This window comes from Felis catus, chromosome B1 (assembly GCF_018350175.1).
Source record: "Felis catus isolate Fca126 chromosome B1, F.catus_Fca126_mat1.0, whole genome shotgun sequence".
Lineage (NCBI taxonomy): Eukaryota > Metazoa > Chordata > Mammalia > Carnivora > Felidae > Felis > Felis catus.
Genome location: NC_058371.1, coordinates 58,406,945 through 58,430,929, shown reverse-complemented (window position 1 = coordinate 58,430,929; position 23,985 = coordinate 58,406,945). Strand labels below are relative to the sequence as shown.

At 40.0% G+C, this 23,985-nt stretch overlaps 1 protein-coding gene and 1 long non-coding RNA gene across 2 annotated transcripts in view; one reads left to right on the top strand and one right to left on the bottom strand.

The window, feature by feature from the left end:
• LOC111560135 overlaps positions 1-23,985 on the top strand; it is a 297,662-nt gene that overhangs the window by 165,695 nt on the left and 107,982 nt on the right. The window lies entirely within an intron of this gene.
• MFAP3L (microfibril associated protein 3 like) overlaps positions 1-23,985 on the bottom strand; it is a 100,539-nt gene that overhangs the window by 6,418 nt on the left and 70,136 nt on the right. The window contains exon 4 of the mRNA XM_045055681.1: positions 8,333-8,396. Within this exon, the coding sequence (XP_044911616.1) occupies positions 8,333-8,396 (64 nt within the window). The remainder of the gene's footprint in view (positions 1-8,332; positions 8,397-23,985) is intronic.

Below are 23,985 nucleotides of genomic sequence, written 5' to 3'. Positions count from 1 at the left end.
AATGCTTGCCAACACCTAATGTCCATCAATAACCAAGAAAGTATGGCATATGCTTGCTTTGACATTTCTATTCTCAGTTTTTTATATTAATGAATTAATGGTTGATTTTTACAGATAGTTGTTAGGATATTTCACAATGATAATTATGCTTGTGGTTATTTTCCACAACCTAGATTAATTGCTAGGTCATTTAAAAAATCATAAAGCTCAGGGCGCCTGGGTGGCTCAGTCGGTTAAGCATCCACCTTCAGCCCAGGTCATGATCTCACGGTTTGTGGGTTCGGGCCCCATGTGGCACTCTGTGCTGACAGAGCTTAGAACCTACTTCAGATTCTGTGTCTCTCTCTCTCTCTCTCTCTCTCTCTCTCTCTCTCTCTCTCTGCCCCTCCCCTGCTCATGCCCTCTCTCTCTCTCTCTCTCTCTCTCTCTCTCTCTCTCTCTCTCTCAAAAATAAATATTTAAAAACAATTTTTTTAAATCATAAAGCTTCTGGGGATGCCTGGGTGGCTCATTTGGCTGAACGTCCAACAAGGCTCAGGTCATGATCTCATGGTTTGTGCGTTCAAGCCCCACGTTGGGCTCTATGCTGACAGCACAGAACTTACTTCAGATCCTCTGTCCCTATCTCTCTCTGCACCTGTCCCACTCATGCTGTCTCTCTCTCTCAAAAATAAGCATTAAAATTTTTTTATTTTATTTTATTTTTTTATCAGTGAATTTTTATTTTTATTTTTTTTATTTTTTCAATATATGAAATTTATTGTCAAATTGGTCCTTTAAGACTATTTTGCAAATAATTCCATTATAAGTTCAATTTAATACCTCATTTTCTGATGACTTTTGGCTATGATATATACTATGAAAATAGTGCAATTTTATATGAAAGCAGTATCAGCTTTTTTCTAGGATGAGGTTAGGAACTGGATATTATTTGATGGTATTCCGCTAGAGGAAGCCTCCTCCTGTGTGGTTTTCAAGGGAATCATTCACACAAAGGATAATGTTAAATAAGAAATAGTGTATTTGCCTTTTAAAACTGTTTTTGAGTCTGATCTAAGCATGATACTAGCACCTACTCTCGACATGAATAGTTTCATGGAAAAGAGGTTTAGCAGTGCAGTATAAAGGATGCAGGTAACTTCAGAGATTCTAATAAAAGAAACAGTTTATTACTGGCAGCTCCCAAGGTCATGGTCTTAGAGAGTTCAATATTAAAACAAGCCTTGAGAGAGAGAGTTGTGTGACCAATGGGTACTTTCTAGCTTCTTCCTATGTATATTGTATACAGGTAGGGACACAAAAATACATGCAACAATTTGTATAGGGGTAAAATCCTGGACTCTAGGATCATATGCCTTTGGTCCTAATCAAAGTAACATTCCTTGTTATGTGATGTCCATGCTCCTAAGATGGTGTATGTGGCTTACACCAGAGGCCAATGTGGAGCTTTTACATCTTCAGAATCCTAAAAATTGAACTTCTGCCCCCTTCACCTTGGGATAGCTATGTGATACAGGAACCTCTGACTGCATCATTGAAGCAATGATTAGCCAGCCTGCATGCAAAAATAAAGAAATGGCCATGGTGACTTAATTGATCCTTCTATGTGGGCCTAACTGAATGTCTAAAAGTTACCTTAAAATTAACGTGTTCAAAACAGAGTCTCCATATCCAACCTCTATTTTATTTTCTTAATAAAAAAACTGTTTATTTTTGAGAGAGACACTGAGTGGGGGAGGGCTAGAGGAAGGGGGACAGAGGATCTGAAGCAGGCTCTGTGCTGATAGCAGAGAGCCTGATGCAGGGCTTGAACTCATGAGCTGTGAGATCATGACCTGAGTGCCTCCTAAGCTCTATTTTAAACCTGCATATTGGGGCGCCTGGGTAGCTCAGTTGGTTAAGTGTCCGACTCCTGCTCAGGTCATGATCTCACAGTTTGTGGGTTCAAGCCCCACCTCAGGCACTGTCTGACAGCTCAGAGCCTGGAGCCTGTTTTGGATTCTGTGTCTCCCTCTTTCTCTGCCCTTCTCCAGCTAGTGGTCTGTCTCTTTCTCTCAAAGATTAAAACAAAAAAAAAAGTTAAACATGCATACCCTCAAGTTTTTCCAGTATAGTTAATAGTACCCAGTTGCTTGGGCTAAAAATCTGATTCACCCTAATTTCCTCCTTTTTCCTACTTGCATCCACAGTGCCTGGTACATCAAGAAGTCCTCTCGATTTTACCACCAAAATGTCTTCTGAATCCATACCCTTCTCACTGTTTTTACACTACTATATGATTCCAAGCCTCTATAATTTCTGCCTGGATTACTGGGACAGTGTTGTAACTTTGGCCCTGCTTCCATTCTTGCCTTCTTGCAGTCATTCCCAGCCCCAGACCCAGAGCTGGGGTTTGAAATGTAAATCAATTCATATCCTTTCTTGTGTAAAATCTTCCTGGGGCTTCCCACTGCATTTAGAATAAAATCTCAACCTCTTAGCCAACCTGGCCATCATGGTCCTTATGGTTCTTCATGGTCTAGTGTCTGTCTGCTTCTTGCACCTCCTCTTGACCATTCTCCATGCCACCCCCAAGTCTGCTTCAGTCTCTGTGGCCTTGCTTCATCTGATCTTTGATTCGTTTTTATTTAGGCTAAATTAATGCCTCCTTAAAGAGGCCTTCTCTGACACCTTAAACTAAATAAGCCACCTGTACCCCAGGACTATTACTTAATTCTATTTTATTCTTAGTATTCTTTAATATAAGATGATCCCATCTGTTGATGTACATATTGTTATCTCCTCTTGCAATGGAAGTTCCAAGTCTATTCATTGCCACATCCCCAGGGACTAAAACGGTGTTTGGCTTGCTCTATAAAACAAGCATTATTTATTGAGGTTTTCAGTAAATAATGGTTTAATAAGTGAGTAATCTTAAAAAGTCATCCCGCCAAAGTAAATGTTGCCCACTCAGTGTTCTGCAGGACATTGGACCAGTGGATTTGGCATCCTTGCCTTTTGGGAAGAATCAAGACAGAAAGTGAGAGAGATGTGAGCACATGGGTGAATATTTTCCTATCACTTTAGACAAGGCAGTTAATAAGGAAGCACTGAGTTCCTGTTGTGTATTAAGTAGCATGTATTAGGTGCTGTTAAAGACATATAAGTTATGGAACATGTTAGGTAGTGGGATGTGTGTGTGAGCAACACAAATGAACAAAACGAGCATTATTTGCTAATAAGTACAATAGGAATTTAGAGGGAAAGATCACTGTGAAATGCAATAGTTGGACTAGGCTTGATTGGAAAAAAGGAGGATCATTCTGTGGCACATGTGCACAAAGAATCTGAAAAGGCAGAGAAGAGGAGAAGGTTTTCCCAGGTAAAGTACGGGTCATAAAGGAAGGAAAGGAGAAGGAAAAAATATTGCTTTGAGACAGATTTTGCTGTTAGAAAGCCAAGAGGAGACTGGATTAGCTTCTGCTCAAACTATGCATATTTAGAATGCTCAAATATTTAGAGTCCAAAAGGATTCAGACTGGGCCTATAGAAATAAGTCAGTGGGATGGAAGGTGATTTATTAGAGCATTCTTTTCCTCTCTAAGTCTCTGGTGGTATTTTTCTTGGGGACTGAGTTTCATTCATTAAACAAATATTTATTACCTGCCTCCACTGTAGCAGGCACTGTGCTTGTTACTGGGGTTCAACAGTAAACAAGAGATCACAGTCCTTGTGCCCAGGAGCTTAGAATCTCCCCAAGGAGATAAATAATACGTGAATAAATTCATAATAATGGTTTGAGTATAATTTAAAAATTGTACATTTCAGGAAAAGTCTTTTATACCAGTAATTTGGGAAGAGGTAGAGGAAGAGGATGGGTTAGAGAGGAGAGGATGCTATTAAGAGGTCATTTGCGAGGCTCTTTGCGGCAGTGTGTTACGAAGGATAGTAGCCTGGCTGCCCCCTTTGGTAGTCTGTGATAAAACAAAACTGCAGCTGCGGAAGGTGCAGTGACAGTGGTCCCAGGTGAAGGCTCTTCTCTCTCTTTTTGTCTTTCATTCCCTCCCTCTCACCTTTAGACATTGCTGTCAATTTAATCACAGTGGTGGAAAAAGTACAGAAGCAATGAACAATGCATGATAAACATATGCCTGATAGCAATGTATGCTATTGGGAAGAAACTGGTGAACATGATTATAAACATTTGGAGGGCAAATGTCAGGTGGGAGCTCTTCATTCATGGTCTGGAGAGGTACGGAGAAGCTGTTCACTAATTTTCATTGTTAGAATAATCGAGCCTTCCTCACAGGAATATCCATAGCCTCTGCCAAGACATTGCCAATCATGGGCAGTTAATAAATGATCAATGATCTGGTTCTGACAGAAAGAGATTCCTCAGAGAATTGTGGAATGTTACAGCTTTACCTTAGTCCTTTCTCTTGCATTTTGGATTAGAATTCAATGACAGTTGCTTCTGCAAAGGGAGTGATTCAAACACTCCTTGGTTATGTAGATTCATGTTTCATCCTGGAGTATTACCCTAACATTTTCATGGTAGGCTTTGAAGGTCTATTTTCATAATATACACAATATGTTAAAAAGGTAAGTTCTCAAATGTAAAACCAACTCTAAACAAAACCAAATACACTTTGTCATGATTGAACAATTACCAATGATCAGATGTCTGTCACACCATTTTATTCTTCCTGTATTAGTCTGCTAGGATTGCCATTACAAAGTATCATGACTGTGTGACTTAAACAACAGAAATGTATTTCTCACAGTTCTGGAGGCTAGAAACCCAAGATCAAGGTGTTGGCAGGTTTGCTGTCTTCTGAGACCTCTCTCCTTGCAGATGGTTGTCTTCTTTCTGTGAAGACATGGCCTCTTCTGTGCATGCTTCCTGATGTCTCTTTGTGTGCCTAAATTTCTTCTTCTTACAAGAACACCAGTCAGATTGGATTAGGGTCAACCCTAATGGCCTCATTTTACATATATTTTTAAAATTTTTTATTTATTTATTTTGAGACACAGACACACACACACACACATAGAAAGCAGGGGAAGAGCAGAGAGAGGGAGAGAATCCCAAGCAGACCCCACACTGTCAGTGCAGAGCCCAATGTGGGGATCGAATCCAATGAACTGTGAGATCATGACCTGAGCCTAAATCAAGAGTTGGATGCTTAACCAACCAGGCGCCACCACTAATGGCTTCTTCCTTTTAATTAGTCATCACTTTATAGACCCTGTCTTCAAATGAGGCCCCATTCTGAGGTACTGGAGGTTAGGGATTTGACATTTGAATTTTGAGGGAACACAGTTCAATCCATAACAATCCTTACCAATCCTAATAAGTAGTTTTGGTCCTGCGAGACAAAGTGTGGGGTTCAGAGAATCAATAGAATACTTCCTCTGGGGCAGTGGGTGGCATCTCACCCATGCTCCTGGAGCTCAGTGATGAAATGAAAGAGTGCTAATGGGAACTTTTAAAGTTCTGCATTTCTTTTCTGTTATTTCCTGAGATTCTACAGAAAGAAGAGGCCCGAGCTCTAATTTTGTTCTGATCTGAGAAATCAAGTTGGTATCCTGCAAGATTTAATTCAAGGAGAAGGATACTACTTCTAGTTGGTGGATGACGAAAGCTTTGCATGACAGGTGACATTCCAGCAGGGCCTTGGAGAATGGACAGCAGTTAGATGTGAAGAAATCAGAGTGTAAGAGGCAAAACAAAGGCCTTGTATTGTGGGAAAATGTGGCATGTGTAAGGATGTTATTTCTTGCAAATCTTGCAAATACGTGAGGCATTTTATGTGAGTTATTATTTTGAATTCCCCTCAGAACCTCTGGGAGCTAAGCTAAAGAAGAATTTACAGTCCTTTTCAATGATGAGGAAACAAAAGCTCGGAGATGTTGCATAATAAGTAAGAAAGATAGGATTGAACACACCTGTCTGACTTCAGGGTTCTTCCCACAAGGAGGCACATGTATTAATTTTCTACTGTTGCTGTAACAAATTACCACAAACTTTATTTTAAACAACCATAGTTTATGATCCCACAGTTTTTTAGGTCAGAAGTCTGGGTGTGCTCAATGGATTTTCAGCTCTGCATCTCACAAGACTGAAATCAAGGTGCCTGCTGGTCTGGGTCCCCATCTGTAGCCTCTGGGGGAGAATCTGCTTTCAGCTTCATTCAGGTCATTGGGAGAATTTGACTACATGTATTTGTAAGACTGAGGTCCCTGTTTCCTGGCTGACTGTTGTCAGTTGAAGGTCATTTACAGCTCCTAGGGGCTGCTTGTATTTCCTGTTTGTAATCCTCTTCATTGTCAAAACCAGAAATGGCAGACAGGTTGTCATACTTCCTGTCTCTTTCACCTCACAGGAATGATGACTGCAGAACCCTTGTAGAAGGAGCAAGGGGGTGGGGGCTGAGGAAGGATGGCTGGGAGGGCCATCAGAGTGATGGGGGTGTCCTTTTAGAGGCCCATGGGTATATGGGCTTTTGTTGAATCACTATTTTTCATATGTTATGCATATTTTATAAGTATTAGTTTTTATTTATTAACTACTTAATAAGTTAAAACTAATTGTAAGCAGGTTGGCCCCTTTTTATGGGGGAAATGGACAGTTCATTTCTGGGAGGAAATTTTAGATGTATTTTCTAATTTACATATATCTACTACTCAGATGTGCAATGAAAATACAGTAAAACCTTGAATGGTAATTTGTTCTGCGAGTTTTCTGAAAGACGAGCAACAATTTCTAATAAATTTTAACTTGATAAACGAGCGATGTCTTGCAATATGAGTAGTGTGCAACATCAGATGTCACGTGATCATAACTGACCCAACGGTTCTTGAAATTCGCTTTGATATACAAGTGCTTTGGATTACAAGTATGTTTTTGGAATGAATTATGCTCACAAACCAAGGTTTTACTGTACAGTTCTTTAGTCTCTATAATCTAATTTTCATCATCCACTCTCACACTGCTGGGTGGAGATAAGCAGGGAAAGCAGGGGGCACAGTCAGGCCTTTTAATAGGCTCTTCTATGTCTATAGGTTTCAGTGGTCTTTTCCACATGGCTCATTCTCTTGGGCAATGTTCATTTTTTAAATGTCTTATGTATGTATGTATGTATGTATGTATGTATGTATGTATGTAAGTAAGTATGTATGTATGTATTGAGAGCTAGCAAGCGAGAACAAGTAGGGGAGAGGCAGAGAGAGAGGGACAGAAGATCCAAAGCGGACTCTGTGCTGATAGGCTGATAGCAGTGAGCCCGATGTGGGGCTCGAACTCACAAGCCATGAGATCAGGGCTGAGCCGAAGTTGGAATCTCAACTGACCGACCCATGCAGGTGCCTGGAAATGTTTAGTCTTTCAGATGTTTTCCTTCTTCCTTTGATTCTCCTGGAAATCTAGGGTCTGGGTGTGTGACATGGTGGCAAAGGGAAAGGGTTTCTAGCCTAGACCCTCTAGTCCTCTGGAGCCTTGCTGATGTTCACTGGGGGCTACTGGCCTTGCCTGCCCCAGGGCCTGTCTGCCAGTTCCCTGAGGCAAAGGGAGGAACTTCTGATTTCCTCTTGGCTCCATCAGGTCCTGGTGATCCTGCCGATCCCTCCCCTGCTGATTCTGTGAGCACTAGAGGCTGCTCTGAGTCTCGGCTACGTCTCCAATAATGCCTCTGGAGCCTCTTCAGAGGCTTTCCCCTTGCCATGACAGCTTCCGGTTCAGGCCCACTGCTCTCAGTTCACTTCTTCTCACCCTGGGGTATGAAAGAACTTTCCCTCATTCCACCCAGAAGCTGAGGGCAGTTCAGGGGAGGTAACTCAGGCGTTGCTCCTCATCAAACCAGGTGGCCCTACCTCTTCCCATTCGGCTGCAGCTCTACGTGTTGCCCGGGACCACCCTGCACTTCTCTGGTTTTAGCTTTCCCCTCTGTTTGTGTGATATTGCTTCCCTTCAGGGATGGGTCTAGAAGGGAGCAGTCATCCCACATTTGTCTGACCCTGGTCTCCCCAGTCCCTGCTTGCTCCTTTAAATATTCTCTCAGGGCAGAAGGAGTGGCCAGCTATTTTCTCTGATCTTGTAGTGACTTCTCCATGCCCTCCTTCATCCCACCTCCTTCCCTGGGCCTGGGAGAGAAACTGCCACAGGGAAAGGGAAAATGCACAAGTTTTAACTTCCTAACACCAATTTTTGAGCATTGAAGGATTTTCAAGCTTATTTGTCCAAGGACACTTCTGCCTTAGTTTCCAGTAAATAAACCCATTTTAAGCTACTAATAAGAAAAGAAGGCCCTTTAGGGAAAGTCAGGCAAATGTAGAAAGTGGGACAACTACTCACTTGTGAAATAGCAACCGCAGCACTTTACACATCTTGGTGATCTTCTTTGATCTTTATGCTTGGCCTGGAAGGGAATAAAATACAAGTGGCTAAGAACTTGAACTTGTAAATGAGGAGCCTTTCCCTTTTGTGCAGTAAGTGGGCAGGTAATTTGATCTTCACTTTACACCAAAAAGCAAAAGAACTCCAGACAATTGACGAGTTAAATGTAAGAAAATTAAAGTGTAGAAAAACTAGAAAAATAGAATTAGATATTTATCAAACATCGGGAGGGGCAAGGACACAGTAAACTTCTAAGTGGTGATAGAAGTCATGAAGAAAAGAATCAGCAGAATTGACTGTATGAAATTAATTTTTAATTAAAATTAATTTAATTTTTACTTAATATTTTATCTATAATTTAAAATTTTCACATACAATTATCATTAATTATATTTTAGTTATATTTTATTATTCAATTAAATATTAATTTAATCTTAATTTAATTTTTCAGTGTTTATTTATTTATTTTGAGAGAGAGAGAGAGAGAGAGAGAGAGAGAATGATCAGGGGAAGGGCAGAGAGAGAGGGAGAGAGAAGATGTGAAGTAGGATCTGTGCTGACAGCAGAGAACCTGATGTAGGCTTGATCTCACCAACTGGGATCATGATCTGAACTGAAGTCAGATGCTTAATGACAGAGCCACCCAGGTGCCCCTCTTAGTTTAATTTTTAAATTAAATTTGCTTTATCCTAACTGGCTGTTCATGAAATTGGTCACAGGCAAACTGGATTTTAAGCGAATTGGTTTGGGAGAAACTGGCCAGCTCCACCTCAGGGGGCATGGTAGTGGGAACAGAGAGAGAAAGAAAGAGATGTGAATAATGTTGCTGGAGGCAAAGACGGGATTGGTGACCAAGTAGTTACAGAAGACAAGTAGGAGGGAGGAGTCAAGAATGAATCTGAGGTTTTGGACCCAGGTAGCTGGGAAGGTAGTGGAACTAGTTAACCCAATTTGGGAACCAAGGGAGAGGACCAGTTTCACTACTCCAAGTTGAAATTGCTACTAGTCATTGGTTCTCAAACTTTGATTTGTATTAGAATCACTATAGGATTTGTTAAAACACACATTGCTGAGTCCATCCATCCTTAGAGTTTCTGGTTCAGTAGGTATGAGTTAGGGCTTTAGTATTTGCATTTCTAACAAGTTCCCAAGTGATGCTATGCTGCTGACCAGGGGCCATCACTTTGAGAATCACCATCTAGTTTTTGGGGCGGAGATGGTGGGAGGTATCCAGTAGAGAGGGCCTGGAGAGAGATCACAACCAGACAGAAGGATAATAATTGCTCCCATTTACTGTAAAGCTTCCCATTGGTATGTCAATAATGGATAAGTATTCATCATCCCCCAGGGGAAGGGCTACAGGGTGGGTAGGGGCTGGGGGGGGGGGGGGATGGAGAGGCCAGAACCCTTGGGCCAATTGTCTTTGACCTGAACAGCCATCTCCATTTACCCCAGAGTGCATACAAACATTATCATTTTGCTTATGTAGGCAGTGATATGAAAAACTGTAAAACAGTGGAAAGCACTGATTTGCTGAGTGCTTATTCTGTGGCAGACTCTAGTGATATCCCTATGAGCAAGATGCTATTATTACCCAGATTTAAGAGAGGAGAAAATGTGGGGGTAGAGAGGTTAACCCACTTAAGTGGTTCACTTCAATGTCACATGGCTGGTAGTTGGCAGATTCAGGATTAAAGCCTTGTCTGGCCTATTTCCAAACCTGAGCGTCTAATCATTATGTCTCTTAAAGGATTTGAACATAATCTGCATAGAGGTGATATTTAAAACAATGATATTGGATGAGACTACCAGGGAAGAGGGTTTAGAGAGAAATGTTCAAGTATAGTACCTTGGGGAACATCTACATTTAGGGCATGAGGGGAAGAAATTGAGTTCTAGAGTATAACACAGAAATGAAATAATCTAGAGAAAATTTCACTAGTGTCATATGCCTTGGAGCTGTCAAGAAAGAAGACAAAGCAAAGGCCACTGAACTTTGAGACTAAAGTCATTGTTAACCTTTAAAGGAACTGCTCCACCAGAGAAGTAAAGATGAAAAGCTCTGTGTTTATCTGTTGCTGATTAACAAACAACTTCAGACATAGTGTCTTAAATTAATAGCATCCTTTATGGTTTCTCACATTTCTGTGGGTTGATTTAGTTCAGCTGGGTGGTTCTTCAGCTCCACCTGGTGTTGACTGGGACACTGGGAGGCTGAAGTTATCTGGAGGTCTGGCCAGAAACATCCAAAGTGGCTCACTCACGTGACTGACAGTGAGTGCTGGCTTTTGGCCAAAGAGTATTGGTTATCCAATATTGATGTAGAGTTTATCCATGAGACCTGGATTTCTCCCAGCATAGCAGTAGGATTATAATAAGATATATTTCAAGTACATAAAAGTCAGAGCTGTAGATCTCTTAAGTCCTAGTCTCTGAATTTAACATTATTTCTACCATATTCTAATAGTAAAAGCAAGCCACAAGGCTAACCAAGATTAAAAATCCAGATTCAGGGATTTCTCCAATGGACTCTACTCAATGGGAGAATTGGCCAAGAATTTGAGCCCATTTTTAATTTACCGCAGGGTGGATGATGACAAGGTAGATGTAGTTAATATATACTATTTACCTTTCTTTTTTTTATGAATATAACTTATTGTCAAATTGGCTTATATACAATACCCAGTGTTCATCCCAACAAGTGCCCTGCTCAATGCCCATCACCCATTTTCCCTTCTCCCCCCGCCCATCCATCCTCAGCTTGTTCTCTGTATTTAAGAGTCTCTTGTGGTTTGCCTCCCTCCCTCTCTGTTTGTAACTATTTTTTTCCTCTTCCCTTCCCCCATGGTCTTTTGTTAAGTTTCTCAAGATCCACATATGAGTGAAAACATATGATATCTGTCCTTCTCTGACTGACTTATTTCACTCAGCATAATACCTTCCAGTTCCATCCATGTTGCTGCAAATGGCATGATTTCATTCTTTCTCATTTACCTTTCAAGAAATTTTATAATAAAGGGGAAAAGAGAACAATGGTGGTTGAGAGCACAGAGGTTTTAGGGAAGGGCTTTTTTAGGGTATAGGTTGAAATATAGATTATGTAGGGCTATGTGCCAATATGACCTCAGACTTGCAGCCTAAAACCACAATTGTTATTTTATAGTTTCTATGTATCAGGAGTCTAGTCATGGCCAAGTTGGGTCCTCTGCATTAGAATTTCACAGAGCTTGTCATTTGGGGCTGCAGTCTCATCTAATACTCAACTGGGGAAGGACCCATTTCCAGGCTTTTGTAGCTTTTAGCAGCACTCAGTTCTTTGTGGGCTGTTGGATGAAGGACCACAGTTTTGGGCGCTATTGGCTAGAGGCCACCCTCAGTTACTTGCCATATAAGACGTTCCAGCATGCACTTGCTTTCTCAAAGCCAGAAAGAAGGAATGGGTGTCCTTGAAAGGCAGGCATTATGTATTTTGATCACATACATGTAATCATGTACATCCTGTCATGTTTGCCATATTCTAATTGTTAGAAAGCAAGTCACAAGTGCTGCCCACAGTCTAAGGGCATAAAACACACAAGGTCATGAATACCAGGAGATGAGGATTATAGGGGCCATCTTAGAGTTGGTTTGTGACAGAAGACTTGAATTTATTTATAGTCTGAAAAGCAATGGCCAGAGTACAGGAAAAATCAATCTTTTTTTTTTTTAATTTTTTTTCAACGTTTTTTATTTATTTTTGGGACAGAGAGAGACAGAGCATGAACGGGGGAGGGGCAGAGAGAGAGGGAGACACAGAACCGGAAACAGGCTCCAGGCTCTGAGCCATCAGCCCAGAGCCTGACGCGGGGCTTGAACTCACGGACCGCGAGATCGTGACCTGGCTGAAGTCGGACGCTTAACCGACTGCGCCACCCAGGCGCCCTGGAAAAATCAATCTTTAGAGATAGGGCAGGGATGACTGGTGGACAAGGGTTAAGGTCACATGTAAGTTAGATTTGGAAAGGAATATTTTTCATTTTGAATATATAGAAAGAGGGAAGTAATTGGAAAAGGTAAGAGAAGTTTTAATGTGTGAAGAAGGGAAGTTTCTAATAGAGTTCTCATCAGAAAGTTTCCAAGAGAGTGGACCCTCCTGATAAATATGAGGTGATATTATTTACTGTCCTGAGTATTAAGGGGAGATTCGTACTTTGAGGAAAGTGGAAAATATTTGAAATAAGTACTATGGGGAATGTTATAGATGTTGATTAGAAGTGAAACTAGGGAGAGAAAAAGATAATAAACAGCAGACAGGACTATATTATGTTGTTCATCATGAATTGATTTAGAACCATTGACCAACAATAGGAGAGATGTTAAAATGATTGATGATGAGGTTTAAGCTGTGGAAGGAGGCAAATGAGGTCACTTATTCTTATAAGTGAAAAATGCTAAGAACAAAGAGTTTGAAGGGTGTGAGATCTCCATGGAGGCAAATGTTAGGTTCAATAAGACTAAGAAAGTGGCATAGCAAAGAGAATTTTTAAAAATCTTAATCTTATTGGAATTTCCAGCAAAATTGGAAACACTCTCTTCTTGAAATATTCTCCATAGCTTCCATAATATGCACATTCTGGGTTGTTTCCCACTTCTCTGGAGTCTTGATTTTGTTCAGCAACTCTTGATCCTCTCTTCATCCTTAGGGTTTCCCCCCTAAGCCTGCTTCTCTTCTTGTCCTCTCAGGGTGATTTCATCCACTCCCATGGATTTAATTACTCTCTAAAGGCTGCCAACTTCCAAAAGTTATGTTTCCGGTCCAGATTTTCTCATTAGTTTTAGCCTATGCCCAGCTGCCTGCATGTCCCACGGGCACTGAAGCTGGACGTTTCAAAAATAGAAAGCATCATTTTTCCCTCTCTCCTTGCCCTCCCCTTCTTCCAGTGTTCCCTATTTTGGAGAATGGCACCAACATTCACTTATTTGCTGCACTAGGAAACTCAGTGTCATCCCTGACACTACTCTTTTCTTTACCCTATAGCCATCAGAAACACTTTACCACTCTCCCCTTCTATGTTGTCACTCTTCCACTCCAGCTACCATCATATTTTGTCAGCTTACTCCATCAAGCTCCTACAGTACCTCACTACTTCTAATGTTAATCCTCTACAATCTGTTTTCCTCCTTGAGTCAAAGGGAACTTGCAAAATGCAAATCTTATATCCATACACCCATGCTGACACACACACACACACCACTTAAAATCCTTCATTGACTTCCTGTTGCCCCTATAATAAATAATACAGGATAAGATTTGATGAGAACTTATGTACTGAGAACTTATCAGTACTAGGCACTAGGATTCACAGTATATATGCTAAAGAACAAATCCTTAGAATGAGCTTTTAGAACTTTAATTATCTGGACCTAGTGTAGCTCTTCAGCCATATCTCTGTCTATATTGCCCTCTTCACTTGGCTTATTCCAACTCATCCTTCAGGAAACAGCCTAGAGGTTACTAACTCCCTTGTCCTGGGTTCAACTTGTCTTATGGAACAATGAACTTAGTACATTCTATAGTATTAACCTTCTTATTTTTCTTTCTCCAATACTATTCTGTCTTATTAGTTATTGTACCTGAAATACCTTTCACAATACCTAGCTCACAGTAGTTGCTCAATAAATATTTATTGAATGAACGAATGAATCTAAGAGTCAAAACAATTCTAAGCATTGATAGAATTTAAAGGAGTAGCTCTGTGTGTGGCTCCACAACTTCCCTTATCTTTTTCCATGTTGATAGCCATTTTTCATGCTTAAAAAATAGATATCTAATATTCAAATGTGCGTTTATATTAGGAAGTTATGAAATCTCCTACTATTATCCACAAATCTTCAGTAGGATCCATAATACAAGAGAGCTTAGAATAAAAAAGTGTTTGGGAAGAAATACAGGTTCAACTGTATTCCTCAACAGCTGTATTTCTCAGTTGAGTGATTAAACTGTGCAGATAAAGGCTCTAATTCAAGAAGTGAGGAATGAGTGAGTTCTAGAATTGAGTAGAAGAGAAAATGGGAGTTAGAAGTGACTAGGCAAAAACATAATCCCATGAAATCCATAGAGACATTGGGAGGGTCAGAGGATTGCCCAGACTATATGAACTGGAGATTTGAGCCAATTTTATTTTAATCTCAAAACACAAAGTGACCCCAATTGACACTGAGTTGTGAAAATCAAATGTACATCTATGATTTTCTTTATCATTAATGTTATGACTGCAAACCATTTAGCATTGTCTTTACCTACATGGAACAATAGAAGGGAGGGGGAGGAAGGATTATCAACACATTTGGGAAAGACAGTGTATTTTTGAGAGGATTCAAAGAAAACTTTTGTGAATGAGATAGTTTTAAGTCCTTGTAGAGGAGCTCAAAATAACACATGCCATACCCTTGACAGAGTGTAACGTTTGGTGTTGTGGAAGGCAAGGGATATCAGTTTTTTGTTTTCTTGCCAACTAAATGTATATCTTTCTTCACTTCCCTTTTTTCATAACTTCATCTCTTTGTTATTTTAGATATATGTATTTATTTTATTTTATTTTATTTATTTATTTTTTTAAATTTTTTTCAACATTTTTTATTTATTTTTGGGACAGAGAGAGACAGAGCATGAACGGGGGAGGGGCAGAGAGAGAGGGAGACACAGAATCGGAAACAGGCTCCAGGCTCCGAGCCATCAGCCCAGAGCCCGATGCGGGGCTCGAACTCATGCAAGATCGTGACCCGGCTGAAGTCGGACACTTAACCGACTGCGCCACCCAGGCGCCCCTAGGTATATGTATTTTAGATATATGTATTTATTTTAGCAATGTATGGGCATTGCTAATGCTCACCACCTGGCATCCCATCCCATTAGACTGGAATGGTAGGAAGAGTTTTTGAGAAGGTATGCATATCCTGCCAGGGAGATCAGCATGGGAGATGAGTGAGGGCAGTGCTTCTCATAATGAGGTCCCTAGTCAATTAGCGTTAGCATCACTTGGGATGATGTTTGCTAGAGATGTGAATTCTCTGGCCCCAACTAGGATCACTAAGTCAGAATCTCTGGGGGTGGGGCAAGCAATCCATGCCTTCATAGACTCTTCAGGTGATCCTGTTATGCGTGAAATTTTGAGAACCCAACTGGGCTGGAATTTTGCCATGAGTCATTTAGTAACCATATGTGATAGGTGCTTAAGGTTAATTTTCTGCTCTCCTCAAAAGGCTTACTACTGAGATGTCTTTGGAAGTTAGATTCTTTAGGTAATGATGATGAAAAACATATCTGTAGATCATTGAATAGTAGCCTGAGAAAACACAATGGCTGCCAACTAGGCTGTTTATGTGGAACACAGTTCAGCTAACGAAATTCCAGAGTACTTGAAGCAAAGCAGGGGGTGCCTACTACCTCTCTAACTTTCACCTTCACCATCCCATGTCTTGCGTTCCATCATTTTTCTGGTGTAAGCTATGAAAATCATCCCACTTCCTTTTTAACATTCACCACAATCACTCACAACATAAATGAACCTCAGTTTACTATTAAGTGTCTGGGTTTCCTCTAAGCTGCAGAACAACCTTTCTCCTGGCATTCTTGCCTCCACAGGACTACAGATTAAGAAATATCTATAAGCATGCTCCTCCTGGGCTTACATTTAGTTTCCCTGTTGATATTGGGTAGGAGGGAGTAATGGATAAAAAATGGTGACAGTTACTTTTGCTCTGAGAGAAACTGGAAGGCATGACTTCACCAAATATTAATCATTATAATTTTGTGTGCTATGTAATGAGAAAATAATATATATAAATATACACATATAAATATACACATACACATATAAATATATATATACACACACACACATATATATATACACACACAGTGTGTGTGTATACATGTGTATATATAGCTAATACATATATATATAGCTAATACATATATATATAGCTAATACATATATATATATATATATAGCTAATACATACATACATATATGTATATATAGCTAAAAATACAATATGCTTGGTGGTATAATATAGATGTGTATAAAATACAGATAAGTAGATGAGGGGCAATTAATGGGGTGTCTGGTCCTTGGCATGCATGATGTTTTACATGCTATTAAACTCTTCCAATAAAATCCTATGATATATAGTTTTACATTATTTTGCATATATTTTTATTAATATCACATGAATGCCACATTGAAGCACCCATATTTTAAGTAGATAAAATACAAGCTAATTCAATGCATGACAAATTGTGATAAAGTGTTAGTATATGTTTTCTTGCCTGTTACCTAAAACTGGATTTAAGGGGGCGCCTGGGTGGCTCAGTCAGTTGAGCGTCCAACTTCGGCTCAGGTCACGATCTCGCAGTCCGTGGGTTCGGGCCCCGCGTTGGGCTCTGGGCTGATGGCTCAGAGCCTGGAGCCTGCTTCGGATTCTGTGTCTCCCTCTCTCTCTGCCCCTCCCCCGTTCATGTTCTGTCTCTCTCTGTCTCAAAAATAAATAAAAACGTTAAAAAAATTAAAAAAAACAAACAAACTGGATTTAGGCCTGAAGTCATAAACAACCAGGACATGTATTACTACTATTTTAGGAGAAAGAAATAAATCTTAACCAATATCCAGAACATTATCTAATTCAATGCAGAAGCTTGGGTTCCCAGTACCTAATCACATAGATGAAGCTTCATCTATCCTAGAAGACATGATATCTGAGACTTGTCTGGCTATGTAAGAAAATAGAATTCTATGAAAGAAGAAACAAAAGGGTGCAGAGGACCACTTTATATAGGAAGGTCTGGGAAAGCCTCTGTGAGGATGGTTACAATCCCAGTGTATATATGTGGTTCCACCTTACACTTGTATGGTTCACGGCCTGGCACTGCCCCATAAATCCCAATCTCAGAGTCTGTGATGTCACTTTGGAGTACAATTCATGTTTACTTCAATCTCGGCCCTTTTACATACTTGTTGACTCACATGGTTTTTTAAATTCCATTTATAGAATTAGACATTTGAGAAGTGGCAAGATTGGTTTGCCTGTAGACACTGAATCAAAGATTTTCCTCAAACCCAACAAAATAAATGAAGCCAGAATGAGGCTTCTGCTTGGCATTTAGCAGGGATGGCACAGATTTCCCCAGCACAGCACATGGCGGAGCAAGTGAACAGCATTCCCTGAAGTATTACCAGGAGCTCTAAGCTACAGAGTCGAGCCAAATCAGGCTGCTAACCCGATGGAAAAAACTTGGTGTGAATATACATATATATGTTACATGTCTACGTGAGCATATAATATCGTATCTATATATAGTTAGCTAAAGCTGGCAATGAAAACAAAAACTCTGCACTTTCTTGGCTTACTTGAACTGAATAAAAATAGAGAACAATATGGAAGCCACCGCTAGTTAAAGGGTGTGTGCATATCCCATGAAAGAATCTGTTAAGAATTTTACGGCCTGACCGCCTCTTGGTTTGGAAGCCAGAGGCCAGCTTCCTGTCATGTTCTGTACTAATTTAACAAGGATGACTTCAAGGAGGGCTTTGTGCGCAGGCACAATTTAGGGCCAAGAAGAAAAAAGAGTTTTCTCTAAGCTAGTCCAAATTAGGTGATCCCTTGAAGTGAACAGCCCAGTAAATAGTAGGTCCTGGTGTGGTAGGGGCAGGGAGTCTGGGGTGAACAAATGCACAGAAATGGGTGTGTACATTTGCATGTGTTAAACATATATACAGATACATAAACACTGCCATTTGTTCGGTGCTTATAAACTAAAATTATATCTTAACTCTATCATAATTTAAGCCTACTCTATTTGACATCTGTGCTCTCTAAGAAATGATTTATTCAATAAACATACAGTGAGCATCTATTATATGCCAGGCACAATATTTGGTGCTAGCATACAGAGGTGAATAAAGCCTTTGTGGAACTCACAATCCAGTGAGCGGGACAAATACAAATTATTATTCTTCACTGCTATTGAGTGCTATAATGTTGATCTATACAAAGTCACTTGGAATCATAGAAAATTGTTCCAGTTACTTTGCTGTGTAATAAATTAGCCCAGGATTTAATGGCTTGAGGCAGCCATATTTTCATTTCTCACAGATTCGGTGGGTTAGGCATTTGGAAAGGGCATAAAAAAGACAGGAAAGAAATGGCGTGTCTGTGTCCCACAATGTCTGGGGCCCAACCGGGAAGGCATGATGGCTAGGACTACTGCCCAGAGTGTGTACACAGGACCTCTCCATGTGGCCAGGTTTCCTCGAGGCATGGCAGTCTCAGGCTCCAAGTGCGTGTGTTCCAGCAAACAAGGTGGAAGCCCAGCTTCGTAAAACACTGGTTTCACTTCCGCCACGTACTCTTTCAGATGAAGCAGCTACAAGTCCACCCAGAAGCAAGAGGAAGGAACATAGACCCTAACTCTCAGTGGGAGGAATGTCAAAGAATTTTGTGGCCATTTAAAAACTGCTGTGAAAAGAGAGTGCCTTACTAGCTGGGGGTGTCAGGAAAAGCTTCACAGAAGAGGTGGTATTGAAAGAGGAATGAAATTTGCCAGGGGAAGTGGAGTGGGTAAGAATTACTTCTTCAGAGGGAACAAAATCTCTCATGCTTACACATACACAGGGAACAAAGAAACATAAGAAGGAACATGAAGGATGACTATGAAGTGGATCAAGCATCAGAGGAAAATCAGTCTCATTGCTTTCAGACACCTTGAACACATCAACGTGTCTGGGCTGCTAATGTAACTCAACAATTGTCCATTGATTCTGAAAGCATATACATTCATTTGGGAAAGCTTTGTGGAGCAGATGGGTTTAAAGTGGAAGTTGGGAGGAGACTCCTTTTTCTTTAACAAACACAGAGTACTTACTCTTTACCGGTACTGTACTAAGGACATGGCAATTTCAACTCACTTAATTCTTAGCACAGCCCAACAAGGCAGCTATTATCTCTCATTTACAAATTAGGAAATTGAGTCCCAGAGAGGTTAAGTAATTTACCCAAGTTCACATGGCCAGCCAGGGGTGGACTGAGGATTCCCAGCAGTCTGGACACCTCACCCCTACACAAGATCACCCTTTAGACAGTTGGAGTAGAACAGTGGCTGAAATTGAAGGCCACACCGAGGGCTTGAATTTGGTCTGTGTGGTAACTGCGAGCCACTTAGAGCATATAAAATGGCAATAAAGGTGGTCTAAATTGTGTTCACATAGCTAGTTATTGGCTGAGCCAGGTAAGAAGACAACAGTCTTCTGCTTCTTGCTTCAGTGTTCTTTGCTATTCCCCAAAGTTCTTGTGCCTAGAGAGAATATTTCATGCTTCAACACTATTTCTCAATGTTTTAAATAATGATTTAAGAGCTTGGGCTCTTGAAGAACAAGCAAGCAATGGGTGGCGGGGGGAGGGGGGCGGTGGATGGTAACTCACACCCTGCCATGCAGGATTTATCTGCAAGATACTCTCCATGTTAAGTCAAATCAGTTGATTTACCTACAGGAGGCATTTTAAGGGTAATAATCTAGAATAATGCAAAGCATATTTTGTAGTTTGACTCTCAAAGATAAAAAGCAATATGTAATTAGAAGCAGTTTAATTTCTCCATCAATTCAGCACGTTTTTACTGCCATGAGCTATGGCTGACCTGGTATTCTTCTGTGTGGTGTGGCACAATTTAAATATACATGCTGACATCAGGAAAGACAGCATTAATGTAGGCAATATGTCTAAACGAAAACACCATTATATTATTAAAATGAAAAATGGCTATATCAGCAGAGTATTAGGGATGGAGGCTGAGTAAAAGAACATTAACCTTGCACTCAATTTTAGTCTCACATCTCTGACTCCCTCAAGTAGTTATTAGAGAACCTAAGATGCATAATAGTTTAAAAAGTGGGGAGAGGAACACTATAATGGCTACCTTAGAAAAATGGTAGGAGCAGTTGGCAGCTTAATTTCAGGCTTTGTGGAAATGATTTTAAATGGACATTGTGCTAATCATTTTCTATAAAAAACATAGACATTTTACTTTTGGATGACTTTATCCTTTCACTGAGATATATTAAAAAGTGATAGGAATAATAAGAACAATGTAAACCATAACATCAAACCCATGTCTTAAAAATGTCCACCAAGGGAGGCAGGGGGGTTCCTGGGTGGCTTAGTCGGTTAAGCATCCGAATCTTGATTTTGGCTCAGGTCATGATCTCGTGGTTAGTGGGTTTGAGCCCCACATCGGACTCTGCACTGATGGTGAGGAGACTGCTTAGGATTCTCTCTCTCCCTCTCTCTTTGCCTTTCCCCTGCTTGCGTTCTTTCTTTCTCAAAATACATAAATGCACTTTAAAAAAATGTCCACCAAGGAAACTCATGTAAAAACACTGGATTAGGTTAAGCTAGTTTTAAAGTTGATGATGGCTTGAAAGAGCAAAGCAGTAGTTTTAGAATTTGTATTTGGAGTGTAGAAAGACATGACATGGAGGAAAGTCAGGTTCATTTTGGCAGGAGGTATGCAGTCCTTGGGCTGGAAGTTGGTGGGACCAAAGTATTGTGGCCTAATTGTATAAATCATCACACAATATATATTTTTGGTGAAGTTTTTCAGTGTGGCTAATCATCACATAACCCTAAAAACTATGGTTCCCTGAATGTATGTATATGTGTTTTTTGCTAAACATCTTTTTCTCCAATGAAATGATCTGTACAGTTTCCTACCCTGACTCTATTTCTGCCTGTAGCTGGCAGCAGAAATGCAGAAATCAAAGTATCCAATACTGGTTTGTCAGTCAGACCCGTAGCCTGCACCGTGTTCTTTTTTTCTTTCTTGAGCCCATTATACATGGTTGTTTTTTTTTTAAGTTAAAAAAATTTTTTTAATGTTTATTTTTGAGAGAGAGAGAGACGGTATGAGTGGGGGAGGGCCAGAGAGAGAGAGGGAGACACAGAATCCGAAGCAGGCTCCAGGCTCTGAGCTGTCAGCACAGAGCCTGACAAGGGGCTCGAACCCACAAGCTGTGAGATCATGACCTGAGCTGAAGTCAGAGGCCCAACTGACTGAGCCACCCAGGCGCCCCCCCCCTTTTTTAATGCAGAGTAAAAGAGAGCCTAGAATAAACATTTGTATGCCACAGGCCTTCTCTACAAACTGTTATTTAAAAAGGACATTTACACACACTGTACTCATCTCCTGAAAAAGCTAATGAGAATGTTTACTGATTCCTACGCTGTAATTTCAAAGACACAGTGGTGAGAAAACTGAAATACAAGTATTAAAATCATTCTTGGTCTTATGGCATTAAGGTGACAGGGAAAGATCACATATTCTCCTCTTGACTCGAATCTATTAAGACTCATTCTGGCTTATTACAGACATTTGAATTTCTGTAAATTCAAAAATCTTTCTTGCTGACAAAGCTAGGTGCCACTAGCAATGGGATTTAAAAAGTTCCACTTAGATGGACTTAGAACATATATACGAGAGAAATCAAGCATTCCTTTTTATTTGTGGTTATTTTGGTAACCAAGAGTTGAAGAAGGGTTCATCACATGGCCAGGGCATCGAAATCATTGCTGTTCCCCAGCACTTACTCCCCAAGTTTTTCATACATATTAAAAGTTGGCTACTATCATGGTTTTTCCATGCTGAGGCCAAACACAGGATGTTTGGAAAGAGATTATTATTCAGGAGGCTGTTTTGGAAAGGAGTTTGTTTTACCTTGCAGACTGAATTGCTTATAAGAAAATGAGGCTATTTTTGGATCCCTTTTCTTTCTATTAATGTCAGCTCTGTTGAAGCTCTTTGATTCTTCTACCCTGTTGCTTAGAAACATTTTATTAAATATTGTCAGTACTTCAATCTGATCTGATTTAAATGTTGCTTTTATCTGTCAATGTGGAAGGAGCTTTTGCTTTGCCATTTCCCCCCAGTAATTGTATTCTAAGTTATTTATAGTTATTAATGTTTTATTGACAGAAAAATGATAGGTCAGGGTAAGCCAATATCTCTGGTGTATCTATTTCAAGGGCATTGGATGGGGGTTGGTCTGGCCAAAGTTTGTGATAGGCAAAAACAGTAATGATGGGGTGTTCTTAACATTCTTCGTCTCTGACCTTTAGAACCTAAGAGGAGGCAGATAGGGGATTCAAAAACCTCCATTTCCAAGGCCTTCCAACCACCCCTACTGGATCCAATTACCATCCTAACCTGTCACCATCTACCTGAAATTCTACTGTTAGTGGTATTTCTTGGATCTTGTTTAACAAGTCATCAGGTTCACAAATGCTTGATTAGTTTGAAAATTGAGCTAAAATATACATTGTTTTCTCAAATATAAATAAAAGCAATGACATGGCCAAAAAAAGCTATCAGGTTCAAACTTACTTGGAGATTTGTTGAATAGCTGGATGAAGAGGGGTGTAAGACAGGAACCTAGTGAAAGCAGGGGCATCAGGAATGAGGAGGGAAAAATGAAAGGGAGGATGGAAAACTGACAAAACAAAGATTATGTATTTCACCTCCCCTCCCCCGCCCCACATTTAATTTGGCTTGATTTCCTCAAATTGCTACTTCACGAAAGGGTTAATTGAGCCAGTAACTCATTTTAAATCTGAACTGCTAGTCTGGGAAAACTCCAAATGCTGTCTTTAAAAGTAACACCCAACTTATACCTTCTGAATGATGACACACCATTTGTTATTAACAGGTACATTTCAAATTAATATACTTAATTTGTATATTACAAATTGTACATCTAATATAATATCTACTATTAAAAAGGATTTTAGGTGGTGTAGAATTGTTATCTGAAGACTTGAAACTTAGTTAAAACCAAATGAAACAGAACTTTCCAAATGGCCACTACAATTAATGCACGCACATTTCACATTTATGTAGTGACCCCTGTACTTCATGCTCCCTGTTAGATAAAGGGCATCGCCATGTTATACCATGGGCTTGCCTGTTCTGATTCTAATACTGTGTGTAATATTTAATTCTCACTGTTTCAGAATCTCTTATCCTGCTGGGTGATTGGCTTCAACTTTAAAGCCCTTGACCTAAAATAATAGTTAGTAGCTACCTCTAAAATCAACATTTTATACTTAAAAAGCTCATTACTATAACATATGCAGTAGGTCAGACTTCCTTAAAGAAGAATAAGATTTTATGGGTAAACTGATAATGCTTAAGGAACAATACTTTGTCCATTTATGAGAGGGTTTCTAACTGAGAGCTACTAATGGGGGCACAAGCTAGGAAGAACATATTCAAACTAATTGTAATTTGATTATGTCAATATCATTTCTAAAAACAAATAGATCTCAAGCCATGATTCAAGCAACAAAAGCTAATAATAACTTGGTGTGGAATTACTATTTTTGTCCATATACATCTGGGTGGTTGAAGCAATCTGATTGTATGATTAGGCACAAGTCCAAGCTGTAGAAATACTATGGTCCAAAATAGTTATGTGGGAAACCATTGGAAATGTGTCTCAGTCTCTGAGAGATTTTAACCTGGTGAATCAGTACATTTCTCCTCCTGATAGTTGATGTTTATACTTCAGTGGCAAATAAACACA